The sequence below is a fragment of the Trachinotus anak genome, unplaced genomic scaffold, assembly GCF_046630095.1.
Source record: "Trachinotus anak isolate AG129_WGS33_773 ecotype Australia unplaced genomic scaffold, CSIRO_AGI_Tana_v1 ptg000021l, whole genome shotgun sequence".
Lineage (NCBI taxonomy): Eukaryota > Metazoa > Chordata > Actinopteri > Carangiformes > Carangidae > Trachinotus > Trachinotus anak.
Window position 1 is genome coordinate 1632501 of NW_027273872.1, and position 15897 is coordinate 1648397.

The window sequence follows — 15897 nt, forward strand, 5'->3', positions numbered from 1 at the left end:
TTACGAAAGGGCTAATCCCCCGGTGCACTTAGGACATTTACGGTGTTACCGGTCAGTGGTGCAACAAGCACTCAGACCGTCTACTTCATTAAAAGTATCAGTAAAACAGTACAAAAATACTACAAGTAAAAGAATGTAGATTCAAAATCCTGTTCAAGTAAAAATACACACATATTATCAGCAACAGTAAAAATACTTGCTGTCCCTTTTAATTAATATATTCTTATATACCGATAATTATTACTATTAGTGATGCTGTTACATTAAAGGATAAGTTTACACTTTTTCTTTTAAAAAAAAAAAAACAGATTTCTTTGCCTTTCACATCAGTATTACAGAACAAACACAACTGGTGTGAGTGAGACACACAACTTTTAATACAACTTAAAATATCTCAGTCTAGTTACTTTGCGATGTATTTAATACATTTTTTAATTAACTGTCAAAAGTCATAATGTGAGTTTTTCCATATCATATGTTTCTTCAGCTCTGTCCAGCCAGGGTTTCAGAGCCGAAGGGGTGCCACTAATAGAGCTATAAAAAGATATCAGTGCTCATGCTGTGCATTATCTTGTGCCAGACTACCTAAATATAGCACCACACATGTCTTGGGTAATTCATAGTCTAATATCACTGTCAGCTCTATCCATCATCACCCAATCCTTTCTCACAGGTTCACAAATGTTAAATTCTGTCTGTTGCCCATGTGACCACTGAAACACTTATTGCTGTGATCACACCTCCTGTTCATACTGGACATTAGAAGACCTCCTCCTGTGGCCGCGTCAGTGTAATTCCTCCTTCCTCACAAAAATGTATTTAAAGGTTTATCTGCTCCTAATATGAAGCTTTAGTCGTCAGAGTTAGAAAATAAAGTGTTTATCTTCAAAAGTTCAAGTCTTTTTAGTGCAATATTTTATTTCTTCCATCTTCCTTGGTCCATTTTTTCCTCTTATTTGTAATTTACTGGTTGTCTGTCTTGCATTTACACAAGCGCACACACCAACCAAACATCACCTCATATTACTCCACCACAGTGTCTTATATGTGATGAACTCTTTAAACATGGCCTCCCACACTGTCACTGTAACTACATTGTTAAATGTCATAAACTGTCATAAATTGTTTTACAGTCCCAGTGTCCGTACGTACTGTCCCGTCTCGGTGTCTGTACGTCCTAACACAACCAGCATTGTTTAACACTGTTTTATGTCTTCAGTTTTATTATATTACATTACATATTATATTATTAATGTTATTATATAGACCAGGAAAGGAACCACATACTCTAGGTCTGGGATATGACCTGGTTTTAATATACAGCAAATTATTGTAAAATAAAAAAAAAAAGGCAATTAATAAAATTATGTGAAGTTTTTTTTTCTTGTTTTTGCCTTTATTTGTAGTGAGTGAGTGCAGAGACACAGACAGGAAATGCAGGGAGAGCGCAAGAAGTCACATTTCATTTATTAAAAACATTCTACTAGTGTCAGAAGACATGAGCTAGACTGTTTTACAGTGAAAATGTTGCTGATTTACACTGTAGACTTTGAAAAATATATTGAACTAAATGTACTAAAGTAATTTATATCCTGTTAGACATAGTTTAGTAGTTAAACTCAGGACATTTAGTTTTATTGTTAACTTGTCACTGTTCTTATATTTTCAAGGTATAATTAAGATCTGAGACTTGACTGAAGATTTCCTTGAATTTAGGTGATAACATGAAGATATAGCTTGGTTGCAGACTTTTGTTACCATACTTGAGTGTGACTCAGTTCAAGTGTCTCAGAAATGACAGGGTTTCTGATGATGGTCTGTGTGGTTTTTTGTTGTGTGGGCCTTTGGATGACAGGAACCTAGTGAACAGTGACATTACAGGTGCAGTAGATACTTGTTCAGTGTTTGAGCAACCATCTTCCCATATCTGCAGCAAAGGGTTTCCTCCTTAAGGAGTTTTCTGAATTAGGTCAGTAGCAAAAGCTGTAGTTAGATGTATGTTATAAACCATTTATTAAATAAGCTTATAAAAGCTAAATCTCTCTCTGAAGGTCTAAAGTTTGCTTTTAAATACCACATGCACTGTTCCTCTGAGTCATGGCTGAAAAAAGGCTGGCTTCCTGTTTAAAATGTGCAATGGCTCCAGGTGTCTGATAGTGTGGACCCAGTTTTCCTGTTGCTCTACTATGACTAACCTGATGGCTCAGGGTGTGGGATCAACATCAGAAACCAGAGAGCATGTGCTGTCTGCAGGTAACCAGGAACTGGGCAGGACCCACCACAGTGCTGTGGCGTGTTTTTGCAGTGATCTCCTCTGTGTTGATGAGCGTTTACTGTTCTGGTCTCACTCAGATGTGAGCTCAGACAATCTGGATGAAAATGAGAGGCTTTAGGTTGAGGTTGAATATGCAAACGCTGAGATTTAAACTAAACACATTTTGAATTTTTATGTTGAAGTGCTGTTAGGGTGAAGTGTAATTTAGCTGCACAAACTGAGGATCTGATGAAGATGAGGAGCCTTCGGCCTGTAGCTTATTGTAAAAGTTGCACACGAGAGGAGTCGGCTACCGTGAGATTTCAGCCTATTCTGAATTTCTTGTATCCCTCTGGTTTTAATCCCTTGGTCTGATGCCAATCAGTGTTGCACAAGACTAAAATTTGATAACCTGGTTGAGCAGGAACTTTCAGTCTCCATATTTAAATGCTGCCAGTTTATTGAACCTTTTGAGTGTTTTGTCCAAACACTCTACCTGTCTGCTAAACTCTCCATTGTTTTCATGTCACATGTATATATACTATTTGTACACCAGCTCCATGTACACAACTTTATTTGAGATGTAAGTTCAGTTCAATTCATGCAATTGGATGGAGGCAGCTTCTACATTCATCAGCCAGATACCCAGATACTTACATTAGAAATATTTTCTATGGAAAGAGGTTTTGTAGCAACAGGTCAAGAACCATAGGCCAGCTGTCCCAACACCCTCTTCACATGCTTTCACTAATTTGCTTGTCTCTTGAGAATAATTCTAGTGACTCATGACACAAAAATTTCAGACAGGTCTCTTGTAAAATGATGCTAAGTGGAGTGTAACAAACAATATTCTCAATCCTTTATTCTGCAATATGAATCATTCTATACAAATCATTTTATTATCATTAGTCGAATAATGCCTCTGGCCATCCTCATCAGCAGAGTAATTTCTGAGAGACAGGAATCCTCACAGATACTGTTTTTGATTGAGACACACTGACTAAGACCAGGATGACTGACTTTTGTGGCATTTAGAAACCACAAGAATGTTGTGGGAGGATGACGTGCCAGCCGGTCGACCGGCAGACCAAAGGAACCACCTGCGATTCTTCCTCAGATGATAAAACATGGAGTCAATAGGTTTTTATCTCGGCGCCACTGTAAAAGGGAGTCAAGGCGCTTACTGTGTGTGTGATTTGGGTTGTGTATTCATGTATTTGCATCATTTTTGGTGTGAGCACGTGGACTTTTGAATGTCAGCTTCTAGTGAATGATTTGTATGTGGTGCATGAGTAAAGAAAAATGTTAAATCTGGGAGTTGTTGCTCTCAAGCTTCATCACAGCATCGTGGGTCTTTGAAGTGACTGTTACCATTTCTTGCTGTGAAGTTTATCAAACAATCAAAGAGAGATGCAAAACAAAAAAACACAAAGAGATGAATAACAGCAACAAGGAGATGGATAATAACCACAAAGAGACACAAAACAACAGCAACAAGAGACAAAAAAAGCATGTCGATCCTGTGTAGGAGGTGTGATCATGGGTCCATGATCGTGGGTTAGAAACAGTATTTGGCCTTTGACAAAACTCTCTAATTGGAAATAATATTGTGACAAAACTGTTCCTATGTAATTATTTGGTCATTTATTAATTTATTGCCAAAGTATGATGCCATTTGGGCAATTATCGTCAAATATATTGTGTACCGACTTCACCAGTGATAGAAAAATTAGGCCACTCTTTCACTACTTAAGTAAAGGTACCAGCCAATTTAAAGATATTCAATTAGAAGTAAGTTTCCTGCATCCAAAGTTTCCTGCATCCAAAGTTTCCTGCATCCAAAATCCAACTTAAGTATTAAAGTAAAAGAACTCATTCTGCAGAAAACCTGCCAGTGATATAGGAGTGATCCTATTATATGACATATTAAATTATTTATACAGATGCATCAATGTGGAAGCAGCATTCTACTAATGTAGTTGGTTGAGGTGGAGTGAGTGTCAATTACTTTATATACAGTTTGGTAGTTTAGTCCAGTGGTCCCCCCTCCAAAGAGTCAGCAGAGAAGTGTGAGGGGTTGTGAGAAGGTTAATGAGGGTTGATCTTGGTATGTCACATTCATTTGGAGCCATTTTATCGACTGTTTTCTTTTTTCTTTGTTAAAGTTTTAGGTAATTTTACCGAGTTGGGCCTCAAACTGTTATTTAACTGAAACCATCGGTTACAGGGTAAATCAGTCTTTAGTGAAAGTGCTAAGAACTCACAGACATCTGAAGGTGACACAAGCCAAAAGGGTTAAACCACTGGTTTAATCTTTAACAGAACAATGGATTTTACGAGATTATTACATGTGAAGTCTTCATCTGAACAGTAACCACATCTGCCAGATAAATGAAGTGGAGTAAAAAAGTAGAATATTTCCCTCTGAAATGTTGTGTTGTGCTGTAGGAGTATAAAGTAACATAAAAAAGAAATATTAAGGTAAAGTACAAGCAGGCCTAGATTGTACTTAAGTACATCACTGAGTACATGTACATGGGTACTTCCCTCCACTGAACCTCCCAGGTTTAAATATACGAGGAATACATCAAATTAGGAATCATGTTTCAGATTGAAGCCGGAGCGTTTCAACGGAAGGCTTCTGTTTGTAATATCGGCCATGATGCCACAGAGCCGCTGACTAGTTCTGGACTCCAACTACCAGAAGTGTTTGCGGTCGTTCGCTGTGTTTACAACCAGCTGACATCCGGCGTCTTCCCGTCCATTAGCCACCGATACCCACAGTCAACGATATCCGTCTACACTCGATATTTTCCCCACGAAAAACGCTCCCCTCTGATTCGTCATTTCAACTGAATGCAAAATTTCACTATATTCATCCGATGCAGGTGAGGTCCACAAGACAAAAATCGCCTTTGCACATTTACTTAGCTAGCCAAACAACCGCAACCAGCCAGCGACGGCAGCTAAGACAGCAGCTAATGCTAACATTAGCACAAGCCGTCTCTATTAGCACGGCTCAGTTTCGACATCTGTCAGAGCGAAACTCGGTGCTAGTTCGAGGGAGACAATTTTTCAAGCCACTTCACAGCAAAAGCAGATTTATTACTGCAGCCTAGCTAATTAGCAGCGGTGGCTGAATCTAACTAACATAAGCAGTGTTAGCCCGCTAGCTTTACTAGCTTAGCGTTAACTGTTAACCTGGAAAGACTGAAGCTGATACGCTTAGTTTATTATTTTTAATTATCTAAACCACGGTTAAGTGAACCAATTGGCTCACTACCTATATAGCCTCAGGTGGCTGATCAATCATGTGCATGTTTGGCGTTTGATTGATAATATTGTGCCGCTAGGTGTTGACGTTAGCGGCATGTTGGTGAGATGGATCAGGGGAGATGAGCGGTGCCAGGCTGTGGGAAGCAGCCTCACAGTGTATTCACAGTGTGTTGTTTGTGTCAGGGCTCTGGCCCCGTCTCCAGCAGCTGAAGCACACCAGTCCTGTCCTCTCTGCTCCACGTCCACGGCCTATCTCCTCCCTGAGCCATGACCAGCCAGAGGGATCTTGATATGGTGAGTGAGGGTCTGCCACCTTCATGAAGTTAGTTTCTAATGTCAACACAGACCCCATGGGTCTGGAGCATGTATGGCTGCTGTTTTCATACAGCAATGGACCATTACATCATCACTCTGATAGCATAACATAAACGTTTCCCCAAATTAAAATGATTTAGGGTTTGGGGGTGGGAGTAGGAGGGGGATCATGGATTAGCCAACGCCACAAACACTTAGCTTGGACAGTGACTGCTGTTCCTGTGAACACCATCTGTCTAATCTCAGTTAAAACGGTGCCCTACTTTCCTTTCAAGGTTTAGACGCCAATTGATTGTACCCTCTTTCTAAGCCCCCCTCCTCCCCTCCAACCATAGGAATGGACAACACTCATTCAGAGACAGACCTGATATGATGGAAGTTACACAGAGAATAAGATTTCCTGGCAGCTGGCTTTTGTGAAGCTTTAAACGGCAGATCTTTGTTTTGTTTTTTTCTAATTGATTAATACATTTAATCAGTTATCAAAGAGGGAAATTAGTCAGATATTAAAGTGGTAAACTGAATAACAGGGAAGCATTTAGTTTAGACAGAAAATGACCATTTAATTATTTAAATAAGTTTTTGGAGTACAAATTCCAAATTTGTTGGTTTTGACCTCTCAACATGAAGATTTTCATCTTTCTGTTTTATATAATTGTAAATTGAATATATTTTAGGTTATGAGATGTTGGTCAGAACAACACATCTGAAGATATCACCTCAGATTCTTAGGAACTGTGATGGATATGTTTTATTATTTCCTGACAACCAACCCTTTGTTTAATTGAGAGAATAATTTGCAGATCTTGCCTGATATTAAATAAAATGTATAGTTGCAGCACATGAAACACTAGCTCCTTTTATATTTGTAGTGTACATCCTCAAAATAATATTTAAACAAGAATGTTGTTAAATGTTTTATCTGGAACAACTACATCAGGTAAAAAACCACAGCGATGCTAAATGTAATTCAGCCTGGAGCATTAGCTTGTTGTTATGTTTTTAGGAACATGACCAACATCAAGCATGGATAAGCCTTTGGTAGCTCTGTGAACCCGCCAAAAAGTCACAACAGTGTTTGAAGAATCTTTCTTTGGACTGGACGTCCTCGTTGACATTTGTGATGCAGGATGTTGCCACGGGTAACCAGGCAGATTTGACTTTGTTTTTATTTTGTAGGGGGTGAAAGGGATGGGGACAAAGCTTGTTAATGATGACATGGGCATGTAACCCCACATTGAGGTTATTCGGTTCAGATGGGGGAGGGCAGGGAAGAGGACCACCGAGGGAGGATTGTATTTGTAAACAGATCAGAGAGTGGGGTTGTCCCTCCCTGACGTCACACCTCGTGGTTAAGTCTCTTTGTTCTCTCCTCTGTGATTTGTGAACCAAAGAAAGTTCATCTTCGACCTTTTTAAGAAGGGCAAATGTCGGAGAAAATTAATTCCGACTTGTCAACTCTCACTCTTGTCCTGCTAGAAAGATTTTGTTGATGGGATTTGTTTTTTTCCCTCCAGAGTTTTTTTTTTTTTTTTGAGCAGTCACATGATTGATTAGAGATGATGGATTAATGGTTTGATAAGGAACAGCACTGGATATTGCATACATTAGACAACTGAGATCTAAAACCGATTAATAATTCAGTTCAGAGTGTCGTTTCAATCTTGATCATGAGCTGAACACAACACAGTATAAAATAAGTGGAAAAATTTGTAGAATGTCACCATTTAAAATCTTTCACTAATGATGAGCGTAGTTATTCGCTCATCACACATAAGTGCTCTGCTATTTATTTGGATAGACAACATCTTTTTAGTCTTTCAAAAATATCTGTAATATATCAGAAATGTTCAAAATGATTGTAACATTAACAGTAAAGATTTTTATCAGTCTGGCGCGATTGGCTGGTTAATCACTCCTGTAATCAGAGTCTGTCAGCCTGTTGGTACAGCAGGTACATGGGTGTGGTGTCCATTTTTAGACTTTTATCTAAACCTTGTTTGTTTAAATACATTTTCTTCTTCAAGTGGAAACAGTTTTTGCTCATTTCATGTGTCGGGTGAATTTTGTCTTCGGCTTGTTTGGATTGAGGTCAGGTGATGGATTTGATTTCACTACTCGGTCCCAGAAATCAGTGGTTGTTTTGTTGTGATGTTTAGGTTATTGTCCTCAGATCACCCACTCTGTTCACCCCACATTAACGTGATCACCCTCACACACCCTGGAGGCCCATTTGTCGGGGCTATGGCGTTGACAGCGATGCCATGTAGCTACTGCAAAGTGTGATTGGCTGCTTGAGTTTCCCCTTCATGTTTCTGATGCCGGTGGAGTTTGAGAGTAAAGACAACATTCAGGAAGTTAAAGAAAGACTCAGTGTTTCTCTCCTTTTCACTGACAAACATCTAACAAAGCACTTCCACTGCGAACCTTCAGCTCAATGCGATCACTGCTCTGGATAAATGCATGAATCTAACAACATATCACTGTTCAGTAATGAGATACAGTGAAATAACATAAGTTACCTGGATGCGACTCCAGTTCTATAAATCTATGTCTGTAGCTCACTGCTGCTCTATACTGCAAAGTAAATTAAAGAGTGTGAACACAGTTACAGTGGGGAATATAAAGCCTGCATTGAAAAGCCCTCACATCCAGTATCTGTTGATTATTTAATCAAGCACTTCTACAATAGGCTGTTTTGGTATTTCAGTTGTTTAATCGTGTTTGTGAAATTTTTAATCTTGTAGGTGTATGGCTTGTCCCACGTGGATTTCCTGATGTTAGAGTAATATTTAGACCTTCCAGGCATCTTAGACAAGCAGCTCCTTTTTATTGTTAATGTTAATGTTTTTTTCAGACAGATTGGTTTGTGTAGTTGCCCAGAGGATAAAAATTTCAAGGAAGCCCCACTGTTAAAGATCCTCCCATACACATATGCACAGTCCCCCTCGGGGCTACGCACTGGCCATGTAAATTTAATAACATGGCCCAGAGCTGTCTGGGACACCTGGGGTTATCGCATTAGGCCGACAGCCCGGAGAGGAGCTCGCAGCACCCTGGAACTAAAGGGCCAGTGTTCTCCCCCTCAGCCCCACCCTTATCTGTTGTCGTCTCCGGCAACAGGGGCTCACTTCAGTGTAAGCCCTCAGTGGATGAAGTCGCCCAGTCGAAGGGTGGAGATCTGGTGTGGATAAATCTAATTAGACTGGAATGCCCGTCTCTTCACAGCCTTCTGAAGGTCACCTCATGTCTGAAGAGGTTAGGGTATGTGGAGGGATTTTTTAAAAGTTTGGTGTTTGTGTTGTCTGACGTGGCGTTTCAGTGGACTTAGATCAGGCTGTTTGTTTGTTGGTGTAGGTGCACCTCCGCCTCATCCTGGTCAGTGGGAAAACGCAAGACTTCACTTTCTCCCCAAATGACTCGGCCACAGATATCGCCAAGCATGTGTTTGAGAACTGGCCTGCAGGTACGTTTTTGTGTTTCAGTTTATATATGTAACTGATTTAATTACGTCCATCTGATTCAGTCACAGTCATTGTGACTCATATATTCTCAGTTACTACTGTTGATTGTTGCAGTGGAAATAATCGTAGTTATAATATATTGTTATAGTGAAAAGGTTAAATAATGTGATCACACCTTGAGTGATGCGCTTGTCTCTCTGATCTCTGACAGGATGGGAGGAAGAGAGGGTGAGCAGCCCCAGCATACTGCGCCTCATCTTCCAGGGACGCTTCCTTCATGGCAACGTCACCCTGGGAGGTAAGACTGAACAAAGACACCACCACAAAGATAATTCTGGCCATGGTGAAGGCCAAAACTCATGTGGACTGACAAATAATCCTTTGCACAGGTTCCATTCACTGGAAATCTTCTGGAGCTTTCAGCCACGTTGTAGTTTGCTCAGTTGTTATATGGTTCATTTGTTATTAAACGACGTGAGAATAGAAATTCAATCGCAATCAAACAGGTCATTTCATCTGGTCATTAAGCTGTGAGATGAAAAGACATTTAAATAAAATAAATTATTTTAATAATAAATTTTGCTCACATCTGACACACTTCAGTTGGAATCTACACTGTTGTAATGTTCAGAGGTTGTACATGGGAACATGTCTTTTTTACTTTTTCGTCCATTAATGTCAACATAAACATCAGAAATCAGAAAACAAACTGCTGAGGTGTCAATGAGCTCCTGAGATGAGATGAGGTGCAGCTGTAGGATTTTATTAAATAATGTAATCAATAAAGTAAAGAAAAACTTTACCTGCACTGGAGCACAAACTGCACTCACTTCAAACACAGTGGTAATGACCTAATCTAGTATCATGATTTGACAAAATGAACACGTTTGTTGTCATAGTGACAGGTGCCAGAGGAGTCGAGTCGTTTTCCTTCAGCTCACAGTCCTAAACTTGAAGTGGACACAGTTTGACAAATGAGCAGCTGAGTAAAAACAAAGCAGTGTAAGCACCACGTCTGATTTGATTATTTTAATCCCATTAAACTTCTGACCTCATGGACTCTCTGCCCTGTACCTGGGTTGTACTTGTGCCATCAACAACTGGGATTTACTGACGACTGACCACTGGTTCAGTGGTTCAGTGCTACGCAGGCCAAACACTGGTGCACAAAACTCTTTTTCTTTTCTGAAGCTGCAGTTTGACCAAAATTCACGTGGTCTAATGAAAATAAGGTGGGACAGGAAACAGTTTGGGTTTGGTCATAAACAGTTTAGTTAGCAGGCTAACAGCAGCAGTCACAGTGCTGTTAATTACACTGGTTCTTATCTACCTCGTATTGACTTCTACCACTGTCCTTACACCCACTACAGCCAATCAGCATCCTTCCTTCTCTGCTGCTTAACATTTATAAAAAAAAGAATATAAACAAACTATATTTCCTGAGTGAAGGTCGACCCCACCCCGTCTCTCAAACTGGCTGACATTCCTCTTCATCATATAAAAGACGAGGAAAAGAAATTCAGTCTGACTGCACCATAACAGCCCGATGTTGTGTCTGCTCATCTGGAATTTGTCTGAAAGTCTGAATTTTCATTTATTGATTGACGCAAACCTTTATTCATACAGAGGAAAATCACTGTGAGCAGGTTTTCTTCTGCAGCAGGAACATACAAACAATTAGTCTTTATAAATGGTTTTCTAACAAAACCAAGAATTAATAAAAACAATAATTTGCAAGAGGCAAATGTTTGTCAGCAAAGGAAAGAACATCGATTCAAGCATTAACATTAATAATGATAACAAAAATGGTGGAAATGTTTTGATGACAGAGACAAACTGAGGAAACTGAAGTGTAAGTTTATCTGGTGCAAAGAGATTAAAAGCTCATGACCCTGGAGTGGGAAATATTTGGCTGAAGTATCGTCCTTCATCATAGAATCTTTTATCACATCATAATCATAGTATTAGCCTGCATAGGTTCATATGATAAAATAAAGTACAACTAAAAAGAAAGAATCATGAGGTGTGTTTCTGTGTTCAAAGCTCTAAAGCTGCCGCCGGGCCGAACGACCGTCATGCACTTGGTTGCCAGAGAGACTCTTCCAGAGCCCAACTCTCATGGTGAGCATCTTTTCTTTGACTCATTTATTTATTTTTTACAGATGTGAGAAACTAAATATCGTGTGGTATCAGCTGTACTTGGCTGATTATAAAACTATAACATGATCCCTCGTTTCAGTATTTCTGAGCTCATCGCCTGATAGTTTATGTTACATGATGTAGTTTAACTGTTGTAGCCGACTCCTGTTCTTATATTAAGTTGATTCATTTCTCTGAGTGAAACGAGCTGCAGATACCAACGTATCAGGTTTAAATTAAGCCGAAACTGTCAGTACTCACCTGTGTTTCCAGGGTTAGTGATCCATTTTCTTTGACCTTTCACATGTGCTGAGCCTTTGTCGCTGCTGCCACTAATGTCAGCCTCATCCCACAGTGTCTGTATCCCGGCTTTCTTCTAGATTTAGCTGGTGGTTTTTTTTTATCTCCCCTCACGTCTCTGATGTTCTGTCTTTGTAGGTCAACGGAATAGAGAAAAAACCACAGAGAGCAACTGCTGTCTCCTCTTGTAAAGCAACAGAAACACCCCCCTCCCCTCTACACAGACCTCACACCTAACACACACACATAACACACACATATAAACATACACACACTCTGCTCTCTCCTGCCCGTCGTCCTATCAGCTGTGGATTTGGATTAAATCACAGGAAGTCTGGTTGGAGGCTGTTACCTGCTTTGGTTGAACTCTTGTCCAGTCTGAGGCTTTTTTTGTGCCAATATATTCACTTTTTCCCCCCAAGCTTTTACTTTATCGGCAGAATTTGCTGTTGTTACTCCTTTTTATTTGAAGATCACGACATTTAAACAGTCCCTGCGCTGCCGGACAAGTTTTAAAGAGCTGTCGTACGTAGTGAAAAAGACCCAGGAACTCGTCGCTCTTCATGGACACAGAGGTGCTTTAAAGGCTGCGTGGGCTTTAACCCTTCCCTCCTAGTCACATGGATGTTTCCCCAGGTCTTACTCAATGGTGTTAACCCTCTCATTGCACTTAACCAGTTTGTTCATTCAGAAGTGTTTATTGTGTCATCCTCTCTCCCCGCGTCACCTTTTCTTTGATGAACAGACCTTAGTTCCCCAAGTGGTAGAAAACGTGCCATCCTCCTCACAGACTGTTTCTGCCTCTTACTAACTGAACCGTTCGGTCTGTATCAGCACCGGTGGCGTTTGTGCCATTACCTACACCCTGTTTGTTCCTGGCAAAGGACCAATGGAGAAGAGACTTTTATTAAGAGGAGCTGCGTGAACGCCTGAGGGACGACTCCCACCAAGGCTTGCAAAAGATGGAGGCAGAGGCTTTGCTTGTGTGCCGTGTTCACACTTGTGGTGGTGACTTTTTTGACTCGACTGTCAACGTTCCCTCGTAACGGGAGCCAACATGGCGGGCCAGTTAAAGGCAGACAGAAGGAGGCGGTTGAAGATGGGAGGGGTGGCGTGTGTTCGGTGTGAGACCCTCCTCTACTGGACACTGAGAACGAGGCAGGGGGAGAGTTTTCTCCCACTGGGATGAAGAGTAAAAAGGAAAATTTTGGTGGTGTTTCACCTCCTTTTCATTTGGATGCTGTCTTTACTTCTTGTTTGCCTTTTATTGTGGAATTCAGTAATATCATTAATATTGAAATTTAAATATATCAATTTTTATCTTGTGTATAGGTATTTGTTGAATTTTAGTGTGGGTGAGTGTGTGTGTGAGTGTGTCTGAGGGTGTGTGATGCACGTGGCATAATGTGTGAAGACTAGTGAGGGCATGTGGTCTTAAAAAAAGGTGGTGCACTGGGAGCGTTGATGGGCTGCGGTTTCTTCAGAAACAGTCGGAAACCTTTTGATTCCTTCCATTGAGTGTCCTTTGGTTTGTGTTCTTGTCAATCAATGTCACTGCTATGAAGTTTAGCTCAGTATGAATAAATGTAAAAACTAAAATGCAATGTGGTCTACATAAAAGCTTGTATTATAAATTAATAAATCTTTAAATAGGGCAACATCTTTTGATTCCTTTTTACTATTTCTCAAAAGGCAACAAAAGACAGAAGCTGTGTCCAGAGCTGCAACTAAGGATTATTTTTATTATTGATTGATTTTTATTTTATTTTTTAGGTCCAAGGTAAAACCTTCAAATGTTTTCTGTCTGACCACCGGTCAAAGAGATATTAAATTTACTGTCACTTAAGACTAAGAAAACCAGAAAATATTCACATTTAAGACACTGGAACCAGAGAATTAAAGTGAAATCAATGTTCAAAGTGGTTGCAGGTACATTTTATTACAATTGTAATTGTAACCACTAAGTACTGAATTTCATAGTATAACTTGTATATTATTAAGTGCTAATTTTGGAACCGTACAAAATGTATAAATAGAATAAATAATATCAGATATGTTGAAGAGAAACGCTGCTTTCGCTCTGACAAAGAAGGCGAAGCTGCTTTTGTGAAGGTTCAAGACTTTTTTGTTTTCCCAGATCTTTGTTCTTCTCTCACTTCCATCCACAATTTATTTCCTTTTTTTTTTTTTTTGAGCTGTGGACAGCTTCCATTTCCTCTGTGCAAAGCATTGTGGGACAGCAGTGTTGATCAATGGCACGCTCCAGAATCAAAATCAGCTCTGTTGTAAGTCATAAGATCCGCTCCACACGTCCACATGACGAGTAAGATCCACTCTACTTTGAACACTAATTTAGGTCTCATGGTTTTGCCACAAAAAAGTTAAATGGTCTTAAAATTACATCTGGTTTGAAAAATAAGTTGTTTATTTAATTACTGGGGATAATGTTTCTTCCTTCAGACGTCACACTTGTGTGTGAGTCTCATATTGGACCATGATTTGATTCAGTTTGATGCCAGACTCAGAATTCAGGCTCGTACCTACAGGAGTTAAACTCTGTGAGTGTGAAGTAAATAAAACATTTTTCAGTGGAGGGAAACTTAATTTTGTCCCTCTTTTTATATTATTTTGCATATTATGTCATTTATAAGCAGTATTTAACATTTAATACATGGCTCATAACACACTATAATGTCTTTGTATGCAGCTAAAAGGACATTTGTTTATTAATGTACAGAATTTGTGACAGTTACAACTTCTCATATGGAGACGTTTTGTTATTACAGCTGAGTTTTATTATGTTGTCATTCATTGTGTTAATACATCAGCCTCCACCTACAGGTCTCCACAGGAGGATTTACAACTACACTAGTGTTTTATAAACCATGTGTTACATGTTCCTGTGCTGCTTATAAATGATAAATGGCTAAAATGAACCACATGTACATTGAGAAAATGCTCGTGGGGGTTTCAGCCTCGTAGCTGCTCGGCTGATCATCGAGATGATTCATTTGTTATCACATGAGTCAATTGTGGAGTTTCAGTCACCTTATTGCAGCGGTGCAGAGTAACTAAGTACATTTACTTAAATGCTGTACTCAACTGAAGGACTTTACTACTTTAGTTTTATTGTTTTTTTTACGTCTCTATACTAATCTGAGAACTTTAGTTACTAGTTACTTTACACATTCAGATTAATACAAAACATAAATATATAACAAATAAATTATGATGTATTGTTCTGGATTAAACACCCAGCATTTTATTAAGTCATAATCCTGGACACCGGTCAGGATCAGTAAGAATCAGCAGTTACACAGTTTGTGGCTCAGGTGGCCGTACTCCTACAGTTTAGCGGTCCTCCCTCCAGGTGGCAGTGTTCCTCTGTGAGCCTGTAGAGTCGGGGTTATCGTGGGCTGCTGGAGGCTTTCACAAACACAGGGTGGATGGGAATATGTGAATTTATTTTGGCTTTTGAATTGATGGAAGTTAAAGTAGAACCATAAATTCATAATTTGTTAACTACTGTTTCAAAACCAGGTATGAGCTTTAAACTGTCCAAGCTGAAAGGAAACGATACGTATTTCTACACAGTTGGTGACAGAGATCCCCGGCCTCCCTCAGATCAGAGGAGGTGATCTTTCTGTTGTTATGACTGGGTCGTAACTTTGTGTTGAGCTGATGTTCAGCAGTTTTCTCCCCGGTCTCTCTCAGGAATCTGCTCCTGACCTGGAGCTGCAACAGGTCCAGGTTTCCAGTTGACACTGGCAGGTTACCTCAGGAAAAGTGCAGTCAACCCACATCTTTCTCAACATGCTGTACTTCCAGAACTTGGCTATTGTGTTGAAACTATTTGTCATTCTGTGTCTCTTCACATTTTCCACTTGCTGTTATTTGAACTGTGTTTTGCCATGAGTTTGACAGAGGTGAGTGGAAAGTGAAGTCTCAACAGCAGCGTCCAGCCAACCGCAGAGGTGATCAGGGCTCTTTAAATGAGAGTCCAGGGAGAGAAGCTGTTGAAATTTCTGCTACTTAAATCCGATGTGCTCAGAGCTGCTGTTACAGGATGAATCGCTGTCTGCCGTCGACATGACTCAAAGCACGCGTGCAGCCAGTTTCCTGGGTGGGCTCCGGTCCAACCAACATACA

At 39.9% G+C, this 15897-nt stretch overlaps 1 protein-coding gene across 1 annotated transcript; it reads left to right on the plus strand.

Moving 5' to 3' along the window:
- Nucleotides 1–5001: 5001 nt before the first annotated feature.
- ubl3b (ubiquitin-like 3b) lies at nt 5002–13406 on the plus strand. Its single transcript, XM_071457770.1, has 6 exons — nt 5002–5142; nt 5714–5824; nt 9203–9311; nt 9521–9607; nt 11353–11430; nt 11887–13406. The coding sequence occupies exons 2-6, from the start codon at nt 5798–5800 to the stop codon at nt 11937–11939; spliced, it is 354 nt and encodes a 117-aa protein (XP_071313871.1). The 5' UTR covers nt 5002–5142; nt 5714–5797; the 3' UTR covers nt 11940–13406.
- The last annotated feature ends 2491 nt before the right edge of the window (nt 13407–15897 follow it).